This window comes from Phocoena sinus, chromosome 6 (genome assembly GCF_008692025.1).
Source record: "Phocoena sinus isolate mPhoSin1 chromosome 6, mPhoSin1.pri, whole genome shotgun sequence".
Lineage (NCBI taxonomy): Eukaryota > Metazoa > Chordata > Mammalia > Artiodactyla > Phocoenidae > Phocoena > Phocoena sinus.
In genome coordinates this window covers 28337770-28354659 of record NC_045768.1, presented here as the reverse complement: position 1 = coordinate 28354659, position 16890 = coordinate 28337770, and the positions used below count along the sequence as shown (strand labels likewise).

The 16890-nt window shown below is 38.4% G+C and overlaps 1 protein-coding gene across 1 annotated transcript; it reads left to right on the top strand.

Annotated features, from left to right (window-relative positions):
* Positions 1 to 362: 362 nt before the first annotated feature.
* Positions 363 to 10651, top strand: NIPSNAP3A (nipsnap homolog 3A). Its single transcript, XM_032635122.1, has 6 exons — positions 363 to 555; positions 3131 to 3341; positions 5436 to 5594; positions 7112 to 7261; positions 9625 to 9711; positions 9801 to 10651. Exons 1-6 carry the CDS (start codon positions 496 to 498, stop codon positions 9875 to 9877), a joined length of 744 nt encoding a protein of 247 aa, XP_032491013.1. The 5' UTR covers positions 363 to 495; the 3' UTR covers positions 9878 to 10651.
* Positions 10652 to 16890: the final 6239 nt, after the last annotated feature.

The following is a 16890-nucleotide window of genomic DNA, read 5'->3' as shown; positions in this document are numbered from 1 at the left end:
AGCCTTGCAACTTCGCGCTGTGGGCAGTGATGGGGAAGGAGAATGCACTTAGAACAGAAAAGTGAAGGCTCCTTGGTCGTACATGCTCGCATCCTACACACGAACTTTTAGGAACTGTACGCACGTGCGCAAGGAGATGAGGCGACGGGCCCAGACAGGTGGTACAGGAGCGACATCAGCACTCAGCTAATTCTAATGTCATTTCTGACGCTGGGGGTAAGAACGTTCGAGGGAACCAACGTGGAAGGAAGGGTCAGAGCTAACACCAAACGCGTCTGGGGCTCAGGCTGCGGAGGACGCCTGGCAGACTGGGCGGTCCGGCCGCCCCCCAACCCGCCCCCGCCCCGGCCCCAACGCAGGAGGAGGAGCCGACCCGCCCCGAGCCTGCGTCCGGGAGTTGTGCAGGCGCTGCTCTCTGCTAGTCGGGAAGCCACAGGAGGAGGAATTTAAGGAAGAATACCGGCCGCTGCCCTTCTCAGCGATCGAAGCCGTGCCATGCTTGCCCTCCGAAGGAGCCTGACTAAGGCTCTGGCCGCTCGGACGCAGGCGCCTCAGGTACTGGCCGTCCGAAACGCGCCCAAATCGTTCCCTGGGGGAGGGGCGGGGAGGGGCGTCTGCGGGGAGAGCGCGGGCCGCGCATGCGCCTACGGGCCCAGACCTGCCAACGTGGTTCTGCTGCCGCAGAGCTGACTTCTAGTACAAGTCTCGGAATCCCGTGGCGGCGGACCCCGCGCTGCGCGGCAAGAGGAAGGGTTCCGTTAGAGGAAGACCCAATGCCAGGGTCGCCTCCGGCCGGCTCGCAAACAGTCGTGGACAGGGGCCGTTTCTAGCCTAGGTACCCGGAAGCCCTGAGGTCACCCCTGAAGCGCCAGCTGCTGCGTTTTTGCGGCTCTGCGAGGTTGCTGTCGCCGCATTGGGGCCTGTGCTAGACACTGGTCCGGCCTCTCTTACTGATTTGTGTTTTGACAAGCCCCTCCAGACTGAAGGGGCAATAGGACAGGCCTCCCCCTATTAAGCGAAATACACAACCGTCCAGCATTTTGCAGGCAGAGAACCTTTAAGAGGGGGCCCAGGGTGCAGGTGGTGAAGCATCCTGCCCACTGTCTCCTGAGGTTGGTGCCCTAGTCAGGCAGTGTCAGGAACCTCGTTGCAAATATGATGATGACAACTTATTTAATCTGGATAAAAAATGTACAAAATAGATTATTGTGATTCAGCCTTAACTGTCAGGAATTGGCCTATTCTGTGAATCTAACCTAGAGGTTTTTTCGTTTTGGTGTTTAGGCTTTTACTTCTCTCTCAAAGAGCAGTAAGAAGGGGATTATAATCCACTCTAGAGACTGACTTTCTGGTGAAGACTAAATGGCCCCTTCACCCAAGATTAGCAATACAGCCTTTATTCTGAGTCTCTCTATTGGGGCAGGACCAAGAATTATTCCTTAGAATTTTACTCTGAACTTTGATGTTATTAAATGTCAACCAAAAAAATGAAAACAAAAATGGTTCTGACAAACCTAGGGGAAGGACAGGAATAAAGATGCAGACGTAGAGAATGGACTTGAGGATACAGGGAGGACACGTTCTTCTGCCAACGATAATAAAATGTATGCCTTTGATCACATATTTTGATCTCCAAATACAAATTCCCTGAAAAGCAACTTAAAAAGCAGTTGTTACAAGTACTCTATTGGCCCATTTTCTGATATCTGATATATTTTATTTATAATATTTTTAAACTATAAATACTAGGCAGTTTTTATTTGCTTAACATTCTGTTAGTAAAGTTTAGTAAGATGGCACAAAAAGAATATCTGTCAAATACAGGGGCAGCTGCAATTGTTTTTGATGGCAAGCTTAAGTCAGTTGGGCAATAAGAGTATAACTCATCATAGACATGGAATGACCTCAAGAGAGATTATTATAATTAAGCTTTATACACAATTAAGTAAAATATATGCATTACTGTGTTTTTTAAACAAAATATATGTCAGAGGAAGAAGCCTACTGCTTTCCTTTGACATATCAGGTAGTCAGTATAAGCCCAAAATTCATCAATAGCCTTATAAGTACCAAAACTACTTTAATAGATAATTCTGGTATAATCAGCTTCAGGAAATGTAAACATGCTAACCAAACTTATGTACGATGGATATGTAAACTAGAATGCTATATGAATGTATATGCATGTGTGTATATACATATATTTGTATATACATATATATATATATATATATATACACAAACACATATACATACACAAAGCATCTACTGAAAGTTAAGTTTACTCAGAGAACCCAATTAGAAATTTACATTGTGAGCATATGACTATTACAAAAGTAATGAATGGTTCTTAAGGGATATTTCCATCAACCTGCTATAATTGGGTGGATTAAATGCCCTTCTTCAGGTTGCATATGTAATTAAACCCTAATAATTATTCAGACAATTCTGACTTACTGATGTTTCCTTTTTCTAGCATTTACACAGGCTATCACCATAGTACAATGCAACTGGCTAAGTCATAGTTTCCTATTACACTAGTTACACTCCTGTTCTATTTTTGACTAGTGGTCCACTTCACTGGATTTAGAAAATACTTCTATCTGACCAGCAATTTCCATTGTTTTAAGAACCTAAAAAAAAAATTAGTTTTCTGCCAGTAAACACATTGTCATTGTGCCAGCCAAAATACCTGTATATGTTAAAAAATTGTTTTAAATGCTTAACTCTAATACATATGCTATTCAATATAGATGGAATATTAGCTAAATAAGGGATAATAAACTATTTGTAGAATTTATTAGGATCCTAACTATTTGTAAAATTTATTAGGATCCTAATTGTCCTTTGGTAAAGAGACTGACCCAGTGCCTTCTTAGGAGTGTCTCATGGAAAAGTGACTAACGGTGGAGCCCCTGCTAGGAAACAGTAGCTATACATTTAGAATGTTTAAAGCAGGCATCTTTATTGACATATCTCTAAACAAATTCAGTGGAGAGAGGACAACAGAAGTCAAAACAGATTATGAGTTTAATGAGTGTCCCTTGTTTCCAGACTCAGATTTGTTTGTAACATAATATTATAAACCCTACCTTCCCCAAATATTTCAAGTTGCCTTATCTTTCTTCAGGTGTGCTCATCTTTTGCTACAGGCCCCAGACAATACGATGGAACATTCTATGAATTTCGTACCTGTTATGTTAAGCCCTCAAAGATGAATGAGTTCCTGGAAAATGTTAAGAAAAACATTCATCTTCGGACAGCTCACTCTGAATTGGTTGGATTCTGGACTGTAGAATTTGGAGGCAGAATGAATAAAGTGTTTCATGTTTGGAAGTATGGTATGAGTCATCAGCTTAAGTATTCAGTACAGATTTTCATTCAGTTAGATATTACATGAGACTTAGTTCTTGGATCTATGTTACTATAAATACATACAGGTTAAGTAAAACTAAAACAGCAATACCAAAAAAATTAATTCAGTGATTATTCTTCCCAACAGTATACCTCTTAACAGCCCATTGCTGGAAACCTTTATATTATCATATGGGAAGCAATATTGGGAAAATGTGGCATCTCCAATTTCAAGTCATAAAATTCTAAGCTAGACTTTAATTCTAGAAAAAAAAGTTTAGAATGGCTTATTGTACAGATTTTTTATGAAAAATTTAAAGCAGTTAATGCAAGAACCAGAGTGAGTTAGGATCATAAAAGAAAGTAGAATTATTTTTTCCTTATATTGAAGCTATAGCTGGATATCAGTGTTTTAGCAGAAATCATTCGAACATCTAGGGACTTCAGGGAAATAGAAGTTGATAGAGGATGATAGTTAACCTTGAAGCCCTCACCCATCCTTAAGATTTAATAATTTTGTTATATTTCAGGACCACTTTGGGTTTTTTCCTGCCCCCAGAGTTTCAAGGAATTCACTGTCATTATACTAGGCTAGGGAGGTAAAGGAAAGGAAGTAAGTGAGTTCTTTCAGTATTGAAGTTGACCAACCCCTGGTTTACAAGAAGAACGGTTACAGGAATCCCTAGAATGTTTAATTCCAATATTAAATTTTTGTGAAGTCACATCAGGAATTGATGATATCTAAAGAACTTTTAATAATTTCATTTAGTGTTTGGTCATCAGTGTCCAAAGTTAATAGTCATAATAGTACTTTAATATGAAAAGTACTCATTCTGTATTTAACGTGGCCATAGTTTAGGGGTTCTCCCTGTTGTAATAAAACAAACCCCATTAAAACACAATTTACGGGACTTCGCTGGTGGTGCAGTGGTTAAGAATCTGCCTGCCAATGCAGGGGACACAGGTTCAAGCCCTGGTCTGGGAAGATCCCACATGCAGCGGAGCACATAAGCCCATGTACCACAACTACTGAGCCTGCGCTGTAGAGCCCGCGAACCACAACTACTGAAGCCCACACGTCTAGAGCCCATGCACCGCAACAAGAGAAGCCACCGCAATGAGAGGCCCAAGCTCCACAACGAAGAGTAGCCCCCGCTCGCCACAACTAGAGAAAGCCCTCACGCAGCAACGAAGACCCAACGCAACCAAAAATAAATAAATTTATTTAAAAAAACACAATTTATGCTTTAATGTACCACCAGCTGAATCATGTCCCATTAAGAAATTACTCGTAAGGTCCTGATATAACTTACTAATGCTCTAAGAAGGCTGTTATTCCTTATCTGCGACGTAAACCATAGAAAACTCTTTGACCATTAGTCTCATAAGGCCCTATTAGTAAATATTAGTACTAGGCCCATATGTTAGTAACATATGGGTAACAAACAGAAGAGAAATAGTACTGGGTAAAAAGAATGGATGACAGTAAGTAAGAGAATGAGCACTATTTCTTTGGAAGCTGTTTGTTCAAAGAAGAGGCTGAAAAAGCAAATCTTAATTTCATTGATGTTCAATTTAATTCAGTTATACCTTGACCTGACCACTCATCACCATCACCACTGACAAAGAAAAATAGTCTTTTTCTAAACTGGCGCCATAATTTAAATGCCTCAATAAAATTAATAAGCATAGTTAACAGATATTGAGTACTCACTAGGTGCCAAACACTGTTCTGAGCTCCTTTCATGTGCTAATTTATTTAATCCTCACTTCAGCACTGGAGTTAAACAGACACAAAGATTCAATAACTTACCTAAGCCTCACAACTACCTACTAAGTGGTAGAGCATATAAAGCCCATTACTATATGATATTATCAGTTGTTTACGTTCCTACTCCCCTTTTAGACCATGAACAACTTGGGGACAGGTGTCACATTTACTTATGTTGGTATCTCCAGTGATATAACACAGTCCTTATGTGGCCTCGATGAACATTTACTAAACTGAATGAAACCCAGAAAAAGTACAGGTGGTTTTAAATCAAACATTTTTATTTTTCTTACTCCTTTTCATCCCATAGACAATTTTGCTCATCGAACTGAAGTTCAGAAAGCCTTGACCAAAGATAAGGAATGGCAAGAACAATTTCTCATTCCAAATTTGGCTCTTATTGATAAACAAGAGAGTGAAATTACTTATCTGGTGCCATGGTGCAAATTAGAAAAACCTCCAAAAGAAGGTAAGTCCTTCCATCTTAGTCAATGAATTTTGATGGAGAAAATATTAAAGATTTTAAGCTATAAAAACTAAAGTTCTACTGGAAAAAAAATGAAGTTAATCTTTTGCATAATATAGGAACATATGTTGATTGTTGAGATAAAAATAATTTGGAGCTCTTAGCTTATTCTTAAAAATTGAGCATTAAATAATGGAGTTGTTTTCCAAACTGGCATCATACTGATACTTAAAGTTTAGCTATATTATAGAAAAAGTTGACATGGTCACTAAAGGTTGAGAAGTTGGGCCTTGGGAGCAGGGAGCACATGTGGGTAGATGAGGGATAGTGTATGATATTTTGTCATAATTTTTAAATATTACAAACTTTTAGATATAAAAGTATTTTTCCATAAATTACTAATAATCTCAAATCATGAAATACAAATTTACTTATAAAATTTGACTGTTTGGGGGGAATGAATTAACTGGAACTGCCAAGCTGTATTACTGTAGTCTAACTTTTATGTCTTCCTCTTTCTTATTTCTCAGTTTGAAAATAATTCCTAAAGATTTGTCTTCTTCCTGATTTCACTTCTTGCTGACTTAAAGAAATTATTACCTCAATCCAGTTTTAAACAAAGGTCAGATTAGAAAAAGCATAAACTAATTTAAATTTTATTTTATTTCCCCCATTATTCCCAACTCTGTAGTGCATTTTGGATTACAAGAGATTTGAAAAGTCTTATTTAGATCCTTATCCACCTAGATCCCCTCAGTTTTAGGCACCACCTAAATGAACTAGTGGGCTTCAAAGAGAATGTCAAATCTTGGTTCTCTTCCTCTATGTTATTCATGATTCTTCAGTAACTTTTGCCTGTTTTTCCTTTACTTCTCAAATCTACTGGTCCCCTAGTTTCTTTCTGTCCACCCACCCTATACTTCCACCCAGAAGGTAAAATACTTTTCAAGTATTTACCTGGATATTATATACCTGGAATAATAAAACCACCTCCTTTAGGGTTTGTTTTGCCTCAAAAACTCTGAGACAGTCCCTTCAGGTCCATTGTTTGCTTGCTGTTCCTGGTAGAAATGGAAACCTATAGGGGGAAATTATATAAAGCAAAAAAGTAGTAGAAGTTGGAAAGAAGAACAGAACTGTAAGAGATTGGAAAATACTTTATTCATTTCTATTATAAAAGTGTAAATGCAGGCAGCTAAAAAGTCCTATTCCATTATTTTCTATTTTATTGATAAATTTTATAAATTAAAAATATTTTAGATAATAACTTACCTATATCTTCCAGTCCCTTTTTTCTTTGTTCTCTATAAGCTTAACAACTCATCCTTAAAGTAGGTCAAGGACTTTCTACACATAAAAGCACAGTGCAAATTATTAATAAATATGTCTACATAAACATGTATATGTATATCATCCTCCAAATCTATATATAGATTAGCTTTCCACTGGAACCAAACTAGACAGGATTACAAATTGCTTGAATGTGTTCAGTAAAATACTTATTTTTCTCCCTATTCCAGGAGTCTATGAACTGGCTACTTTTCAGATGAAACCTGGTGGGCCAGCTCTGTGGGGTGACCCATTTAAAAGGGCAGTTCATACTCATGTCAATCAAGGCTACACAAAATTAGTTGGAGTGTTCCATGCAGAATATGGAATACTCAACAGAGGTACAGTTGTCCATCTCTTCTATGACATTGCAAAGTATATTGGTGATTTACTGTTAAGTTCCTTGGGTCAGTTTGTCTCTCTTCTCATTATTGAGTGTATTTTACCTTTTATTGCCAAATTTTTAGTTTTTTGTGATTTTAAGGGTTGAGTAAACCTGTTTTAAATCTTATTTATTTAGAATATTAATACCTTATGAAGACTTTTGCAAATATTGAACTGCTTTTTTCTCTGATACATCAAAATGATAAAATTTTTAAAACTGGAAAGGACCTCAAGAAATCACCTATTCCTTTCATAATCTTTTTTTCATAATCTACATAATCTCTGAATGGAGTTTTATTGATTTTTTTTCCACTTTTATTGTAATATAATTGACATATAACATTGTGTAAGTTTAAAGTGTACAACATAATGATCTATGTATATATTGTGTGAAATGATTACCACAGTAACTTTAGTTAACATGCATTACCTCACATAGTTACAATTTTTTTTTCCTTGTGATGGGAACTTTTAAGCTTCTCAGCAACTTATTTATTTTATATGTGAAAGTTTGTACTGTTGTACCATTTGTGATTTTTTTAATAATATTACTTGGGTTGTTTGTGGGTGAAAATATATAGTTATTGTAAATATTAAATGGACATGGACAAGCCCAAAGAAAAAAATTACCCATTTCTCACTACTTATATACACATAGTATGTATACCACATTGATTTATTTAATAAAACACCTATTTGGGATATTAAAGTTTATCTGAGAGGATAGCTAAGACTTTTAATATTTGAAAACTCGTAATATCCAGTTGCCTCCTCATATTCTCCACTTCATGTCTAATGGACATCTCAAACCTAACATATCCAGAGTTGAGCTGATCGTTGCCCAGAAATTCAACTTTTAATAATATATTGTAAAAAAAAAAGTTGGACTGTGCAAAAATAGATGTTTGTTTAAGTTGGAAAGTACATGAAGAGGAGAAAAATTATGACAATTATTAGATGCCTTTCTCACACCATACACTAAAATAAAATCAAGATGGATTATAAATATCAATTAAAAAACTGAATTCATAGAATTACTGAAACAAAATATAGATAAAGTTATTTAATAATATGTGAGAACAACATTTCTAAGCCAAAAGCAAATGAAGAAACTATGAAGGAGAGAAAAGAACTGATGATTTTATTGTACAAAGGCTCAAATTTCTGTGCATACCAAAAACAAATGAAATCCAAAAGCAAAAAGAAAAATAAAAGCTTATGCAAAGACGACACAGATGACTAATATATATTAAAGAAGTTGCAAATTAAAACAATAATTGGATGTCATTTTTTACCTAATAAAAACATATTATATAGATATAGTATTGGAGGGGTTGGGGACAAACAAGTACTGTTGTACTATGTAGGGTTGTATTGGCTTAATCTTGCCCCCCTTAATAATTTGGCAATAAAATAAAAAGCTTAATTTTTTCAACAGTTTTTGCCAACATTCTAGGAAATATGAATGTTTTTAGTTATACAAGAAGGAAATTTGAAAGGATATAAAATATATAATCACATTTGAATGATGACATTAAAGGTTTTTTAAATCTCTAATTTACTATAATAGATGTGTAGAATTTTTATTTAAAAAAACTACTGAAATGTGTGTACACACACTTTTTAATCTTAAATTCATTCTCAGTGTACTAGGAATATGATAATATGCTGAGTATAAATCAGTACTTCACTTCTGGAGGATAGTGTATAATATATACACTGTACATTTGTAAGTGTATATATGTAAGATACTCTTTGGTTCTCTCAATTTAAATTTTAGGAGTTTATGTTAAGAAAATAATCAGATCCAGACTGCCTGGGTTTGAATCCCAGCTCCACCACTTAAAACTCTGTCACCTTGGGTGAGTTACTTAACCTTACTGTGCCTTAGTTTCCTCATCCATAAAATGATGATAATAATAACCTACCACTGAAGGTTATTATGAAAACTAAATGAGTTAATACACACAAAATGTAAAACCAGTCTCAGCACATAGTAGGCACCCAATAAATGTTAGTAGAAGTTGTCATCAACATTGCTCTTATTATGTACATGTACTGCTGCTCTAATGAAATTTATGTCAGCATTATTTATAGTAAGGAAACTTTGGGAACAATGTTTATAAATTTCTCTCCCAAATCGCTCACCCCTCTGAAATCTTATCACTAATATACTTAGTGTATCAATACTTACCCTGTTGATAATCACTATTTTTATTTAAAGAATAGGAGTTACAGTTTCTGATTAATGTTTCTGTCTTTCTTATTTGAGTAATGCCACAGTCTTTAGAATCTATTTCTGGTTTATTTATTTCTGCAGTTCATGTTCTTTGGTGGAACGAGAGTGCGGATAGCCGAGCAGCTGGGAGACACCAGTCTCATGAGGATCCCAGAGTTGTGGCAGCTGGTAAGCTATTTCACTAAGCACAGGTTATTCTTAGACCAAATCTGATTTAGTCAATAACTTTATATACCTTCTTATGAATTTTTTTCCAGTTCGGGAAAGTGTTAACTTCCTTGGGTCTCAGCAGAATATGCTTCTGATTCCTATGTCATTTTCACCATTGAAATAGTCTTCCACTGATAAATGAAGCATTTCATTAACTGCCATAAGATGTGTCTACTAAAGGTGCTTAAATTCTCCCAAGAGATTCTCACTTTTATTTGATGGAGGTGGTAAGTTAATTTGCTATGTCCTTTGCATATTTAAAAGCTACCTCTGTCCACTATCACCACCACGTCAGTAAACAGTCTGTTCCTTTTTGCCTAGGCATTTCAGTATCTGTCATACATTAAAAATAGTTGCTATTACTATAGGATCTTGACTTTTCATGTTTCCAAATATCTCTTTTTCTCTATTTTGACAACCCTCTGCTTTTATAGCATTTTCTTACATTCCAATGATTCTTTCATTTCCATACCTGTGATAATATCTTTAAAACATTTGTATACATTATTAACCTTTTCATCATGTCTTTTTCTGAGATTTTAAAAGTTTTTGTCCATTAAAGTTTATTTTATACTACCAGATAGGATTCATAAAAATATTAAACATATTTCTTTACTATGGAAGAGTTCAATGTTACCTGTGTCATCTGTATTAATTATGGTTTTCACATTAATAATTACTTACATGGAAAATAATGTTATTAGGTCCTGGTATTAAAAGTTATTGATGACTCATTGGTTTATATGCTGCAGTATCTTCATTTACAGTTAACTTTACTAATTTTTACTTCATTTTAAATCACTGTTTAACAAAGGTACTTGGTCATCTGTTTGTTTTAATGAGATATTTATGGTTATGGAAATGTTTGCCCTAATAAAAGCCTACATATACAATCTGATCCTTTTTATTGTGTTTTATATTTTTAATCCTCAGCTCTGGAGCTACTGTTGTGTTGCCATAAGGTAATGAGACAGTAATAATGTACTGTCTTTATTGTAAATATTGTCACCTCAAGTAAATAGCCTGCTAGTAACCTTACAAGGATTTCTTCAGTACCATCACAGACATATAGGATTTTCTTACTAACAACTTTAGTTTTTATTTTAGTTGAGTGCCTCAGCCTTCTTAAACTAGATTTGGCACTTCTAGGCCCTTCTGGTAGCTTGTACTTACAGCTATGTTATTTTATGTTTCTAACATACTGCAAAAACAATAAATTACGAATCAGCTATCTATGGGAAAACTGAAAAACAGGAAGCACGGTCACCTCTCACTTACCTGGTCCTCAGGAATCTGAAGGACAGATGAGTTCCTAGTAAGGCAAAGAACACCCTGACTCTGAAGGCTAAAATCTATCAGACATGTTAGAGGCATTGGCTTTAAGTTTTGACTAAGAGTCTTCCACCTCAGTTTTTTGAAAAGCTGTCACTTAGGGAATGAGGTGGTGGTGGTATGAATTGCAGTCTGTGTGGACGGATTTCCTCTGGCGTGAGATCAGCCGTGTGCTTAAGGCCATGTTTGGTCACATGAAAGTGTACAACTGGGTCTGCCTTTTCCTCTTTCATTCATCTTTGGACTAGCTAGAACATTTCCTGGTGATGGCCAGGGGCCCTTTCATCCATCCAATCCAGAGCCCTATTGGAGGTTTATAAAGCAGCGGCAGACCAGCATTCTTACCATGTCCTAGACAGAATTGGAGAGCCAGTAGAATGATGGGCTTCACTCCGCTAATGAACTACAGGTGCTTCTATTTGCTGACACACCCCTGGATCAGGAACATGACAAAGCTGGCCGGGACAGAGGACATCACAGATATGACACAGACGGACGTAATTATGTCCACTAACATGTTCTTCTTGCAAAGAGAAAGTCAGTGAGAATCTGAGAGTTCATTGATGCAACTGAGGACTCAATCAAGGCGGACACACACATGAACACACGCAATATCTGAAGTATAGCCCAGGGAAAAACACCGGCTCAATAAATAAAATAAAATGATTTTATTCAGAGTTAAACCATCATTTTCAGGTCAATAACCTGACACTTCAAATGCGGAACTGATTTCTCTGAGTTCATGAAAGAGTCCAGTACCAAAATGAAACTATTAAAAGAGGTCGGAGAGGGAATTTCCTGGTAGTCCAGTGGTTAGGACTCTATGCTTCCACTTCTGGGGGCCTGGGTTCAATCCCTGGTCAGGGAAGGTCTGGCCCAAAATTAAATAAATAAATGGAATTTAATTCAATTTAATTTAATTTTAAAAAGGTCTGAGAGTAGCCTAACAGGGTTCACTTTGGTTCAGTTTTTGACATTATTAGAGCAGCAGCTTGTAAATTCTCACACACACAAAGGACTGCTTTGGTTTGAAAACTTAATAAATGCAGAAATATTAGTGTGAAATTACTCAAATAAGTTAAATTCTTCTGGCTCTAAATAAATTGGAAAAAAACAATGTATAGCATATTAATCTAACAGAAACAAAAATTCTAACAGAGTCTTGTTGTAAGAACGGTCTTATACACCCTTTATACAGGGGTCATATAAAACTTCCATTGACCTATATAATTATTCTGTAGGAGATAAGCAGAAACAATAATTGCCATGCTCCACGTATAGGATCTACACTTTCAAGTCTTAACTGGAGCTCAGTCTTGAGTGGCATAAGATCACTAGATGCCAGTGATGGCTTCGTATTTTAAAAAGTCTTAAACAATAAACTGTTAGGTGACCATGTTTACCTGCCGTCTACTCCCATGTACCAACTACTCTGGGCCCCTTTTTCTGACATGTTTTGGGATGAATACTGTTACTTGCCAAGCTACAAGTGTTCCTTCGCTTGCTTGATGGCATCCTTAACTTTGACTTGGAGGACATGATTGAGAAGTACTGGCACCCAGAGAAACCTACCATACCTAAAAGTACAGCCTGACATTAGAACACTGAGAATATGAACACAGTATCGCTTTGTAGCAGATAACAGCATGAGTCTGTACATGCTTCATTTAGATGAATTCCCTCTTTAAAGGAAATCTAAAGTTAGATTTGGTGAAAGTTACAGCTCAGTCTCCTCTGTTGGATTCTGGCAACCTCTTAACTCCTATTATTTCTGCCCAGGGCGCTAACAGAAGCTAAATGGGGAAGGGGAGGAGGCTGGGCTTGATTATAGACAAAGTTAGACATCTGAGATGTTGAAGAAAGAATACTCATTCATCTCACAGATGCTCCTCCAACTATGGTGGCTCAGGCCTGAACCTGGATCGTAGGGTAAACGAATGGGGAATCAGTACGAGCAGTGAGGGACACTGACCAGAAAGACCTGAAGGACTTACACACAGGCCTTGGCTCTCTCCCAGCATGAGAGCCACTGTAGATGTCCCAGACTATGCTGCTCAGAGAGCTATGTTGTGAGGCAGCCATGTAAGTTATCTCATTTTCCTGAAGGTATGAAGATTTCAACGATTCTTCCTTCTTTTCTTCTGAGTACCACCTATTCCTTCAAAACTCAGAGGGACAAATGAGTTGAAAAGCAGTGAAAGTAAATGCTTTTAATACCACTTCTTCCATCCAACTCCTTCGTGGGTCCATGTAAAAAGCCTGAGAAACTGTCCTTAAATCCGTAGCACCCTTTATGAATCTGATTTGGGAGAAAAGTGTAACTAAGATATGAGACTCACACTTTGGATTAAACTAATTAAAAACAACCTTATTTACTGAGATATGACTGAGCTAGAAGCTTTTTAAATTCAAAGTAAACTGAGCACATGTGTCTTTATGGGGCAGAATTGGGACAGAAAACAAATCAAGGACAACAATGACACATGTCCCTCAAACATGTACCACAGTGTGACCAGACTCTGCCCACAGGGCCCAGGCTCTGCCATCAGCCAGCCACCAAGGTCTGGTCCACTCTGCTCTCAGCAGGGCCATTATGGCAAGCCAAGGAGAGCCCCAGCAAATTATTCTGAACAACTATGAAGTATCAGAATAAACCGTGAAGTATCATTCTTTATGGTTACAAAAGGTTTTCAGGGAGCAGTACCGTTGACTATGCCTAGCGAATTCTTTTGTTCATTGGAGTTATACTGATGAAGAGAAGAGCTCTTATGTTAAAGAAACGCAATCAGGAAGGACTGCTGTAAGTTTTCAACACCATCTGAAATTCCTTCTCCTCACCCTGCAACCTGGATGCTGATAAGCCAGCAGAGAGACATCAAAAGCAAGCCTCTTCCTGAACTCATTCTCAGAAAAAATGGCTCAGAACTGTTTCCCACACTCAGAGTTTCAGAGGATGTCAGAGTTGTAAGACCCACAGAAGTTTTATGGGCGAGCCTCCCTAATTCAGCGGTGAGGAAACAGGCCCAGGGACTCAGCGTGACCTGTCCAAGGTCACCAGCTCATCTGTGGCAGAGGCAGAGATGAAGCTGGGCTTGTCACAGCCTGTCCCGTGACACCACCACTGGGGGAGAGTCCACAGTGTGCCTTCCACAGCTCACTGATCCAGAGTGTTGTATTCTGGTTGGACCTCGAACCAGTAAGGAAACTGGCTGACTTCAAAAGAGAGAAGCAGGCTAAGCTCCCTCAGATACAGGAACAATGTGCTCCAAGGCCCCTCCTCTCAAAACTCACATGCTTTTCCCTATGACAAGAATCAAGACTGAAAGAGACCCTCCTGACACGGCAGATCACCGATTCCTTCTCCCCAAGCCCACCCTGCACCCCACCTGAACGGTCACACCCTGAAAGTGACTCACTTGTGGAGGAGGCAGCCCCCCAGCCCCCAGGGGACACACAGGCAGCATCTTCTTGATTTTGTCGCTGCTACACAGGCAGGCGGGGGAGGGGTTCTCCATCGTCCGGTTCCTGTTTCGGAAGAGCTCCGCGATGGTCTGGGGGACGGGGGTGGTGGTCCACTCCTCCTCCCCCACTGAGCAGGGCACGTCTCTGCAAAGGGACGTCAAAGGTAGGATCACCCAAGAGGGCCTGGCCTCTCCTATTGCCTCAGAGCACAGGACCAACCAATAACAACTGCAAACGTGCATCTATACCCTCACCTTTTGGTTATTTTATGCCCCCCTCCCCGCTGCCATCGGTTTGTAAGCTGCAGACTCATTTTACGGTTGGGGTGATGGAACACAAAGAGGGCTTAAATACTCGTATACTGAACTCAAGTCAATCCAATCTACCGCCCATGTCTTCACTCAGCAAACATTCACTGAGCAGCTACTACATGCCAGACACTGTTCTGCATGTTTGAGAGTCTGGGTGAATAAGAAAAAGTCCCTACCTTCAAGGAGTTTGCAATCCTATAGAGAAATTGGACAGTAAACAAATAATTATATCACTTAGCCAAAAATAAAGCAGTGCATGAGAAGAGTGACTACGCTCCCTGAGAAGGTGATAACTTCTTCCAAGGCATAAACGATTAGGAAAAACAAGCCAGGAAAAGATTTGGGGAGAAAGAACACTATGAGCAAAGGCAATAGAAAGTGTAGGTACAAAGTCCCACAAAAGAAATGAGCTTTTACGTTTAAGGAACAACAGGAAGGCAGTGGGGCTGGAATGTGATGACCTGCGAGGCAGAGTGATGGGAGCTGAGGAGTAGAGGGAGGCGGAGCCACAGGACACAGGCCTGCGAAGAGTCTGCATTTTATACTCAACGTGCTGAAACCTGGTGGAGAGTGTCAGGATGCACCTTATGTTTCAAAACGAGTAGAGAATTGGGAGGGGCACAGTTCGTAGGGGTCAGAGTTGTTGGTACATGAAGAGCTAGGTTGTTTGCAAGCACCCCAGGTGACCAACGACAAGGCCTTTATGTCTGACTTGAGTTCTAAATTACTGTGTAACCATCAACAAGTCACTTGCCCTCTTGGAGCTTATTTTCACCACTAGCAAAATAAAAGTGTAAAATTACTTCTTTCAACAAAGTATTTCTAGTGTCCCTTTCAGTTTCAAAATTATACAATTTAATGCATTTATTGCTGAGAAATTTATCCTTAAAAAAGTGAAAGATTCCAATGATGCCCCTGGTTCTAATATTCTGGGGGTTCAGTGCAGAAATTAATCTGAGTGATTAATTCTATGGGAGAGTACTATAATGAGATTCTCTCATTTAATTATTCTTACAACCCTAGGTAGTAGTTTAATTATCCCCAATAACAAACAAGGTAACAGAGGCTCAGAGAAACTGAGTAACTTACCCAAGGTTACACAGCCAATAACTACCAGAACCGGAATTCAAATCCAGGTGTGTATGCTCCAAACTCATATTCTTTATATCACTCACACAGTCTGTTGAGAAGAATCTATGCAGACTCCTTCCCTTGATTTTATAGAGAGACAAGTCACATACAAAGAAGCAGGAATCAGCATGCCATGAATTTCTTACTAAAAGCTATACTACAATGGAGAATTGCCTTTGAAATTATAAGGAAACATTATTTCCAATGTAGAATTTTATGCCCAACCAACATATGAATCAAGAGATTTGGTAGAATAAAACATTTTTAGAAATTCAAGTCTCGAATAAAAAAGCTACCAAATCCTGGCAACAGGAGGTCCAACACAAGGCAAACGAGATCCCCCAGGATATCAGTGAGAGGAGATCCCAGAATCACTACCATTCTATCTTAAAAAACAATTAGCCCACACTGGAGCAAGAGAACAAAGGACCCCCGGAAGATAATGCCAGAAGATGAAACTAACAAGCTGATTAATGGGTTTAAGCATATTGAGAGGAAATTTATTTAGGCAAAGAATTTGGTGATTAATAAGTGATGGGTATAATGAAAATAATAGAACAAATGAAAAAGAAATAGTCACTCTCCTATTGATTAAGATCATAGGTTTAAGCCACAAAGCAGTGGCTTACACTAGAAAAATGTTCTCTTGTAAAAAAGAAGTCCAGAGATAGGCAGTTCAGGGCTCCTAGTATGGTGCTCCATGGTGTCAGAACCTAGACTGCTTCTCTCTTGCTCTGCCATCTTCAGCACGTGGTTTCTACCTCATAGTCCAAGAACTCAAGCCATTACTCCAAATTCCAGCAAGCAGAAATAAGAAAGAAACAAAGAGGGCAAGAACCGCTCCTGCACTGCTTTAAGACCACTTACAGTAGGTCATAAATGCATTAACACATCTCACTAG

Coding starts and splice junctions, on each gene's coding strand:
- NIPSNAP3A (XM_032635122.1), top strand. CDS start 496: ATGCTTGCCCTCCGAAGGAGCCTGACTAAGGCTCTGGCCGCTCGGACG. Junction 3,342..5,435: donor GTTTCATGTTTGGAAGTATG/GTATGAGTCATC, acceptor TTCATCCCATAG/ACAATTTTGCTCATCGAACT. Junction 5,595..7,111: donor AGAAAAACCTCCAAAAGAAG/GTAAGTCCTTCC, acceptor TCCCTATTCCAG/GAGTCTATGAACTGGCTACT.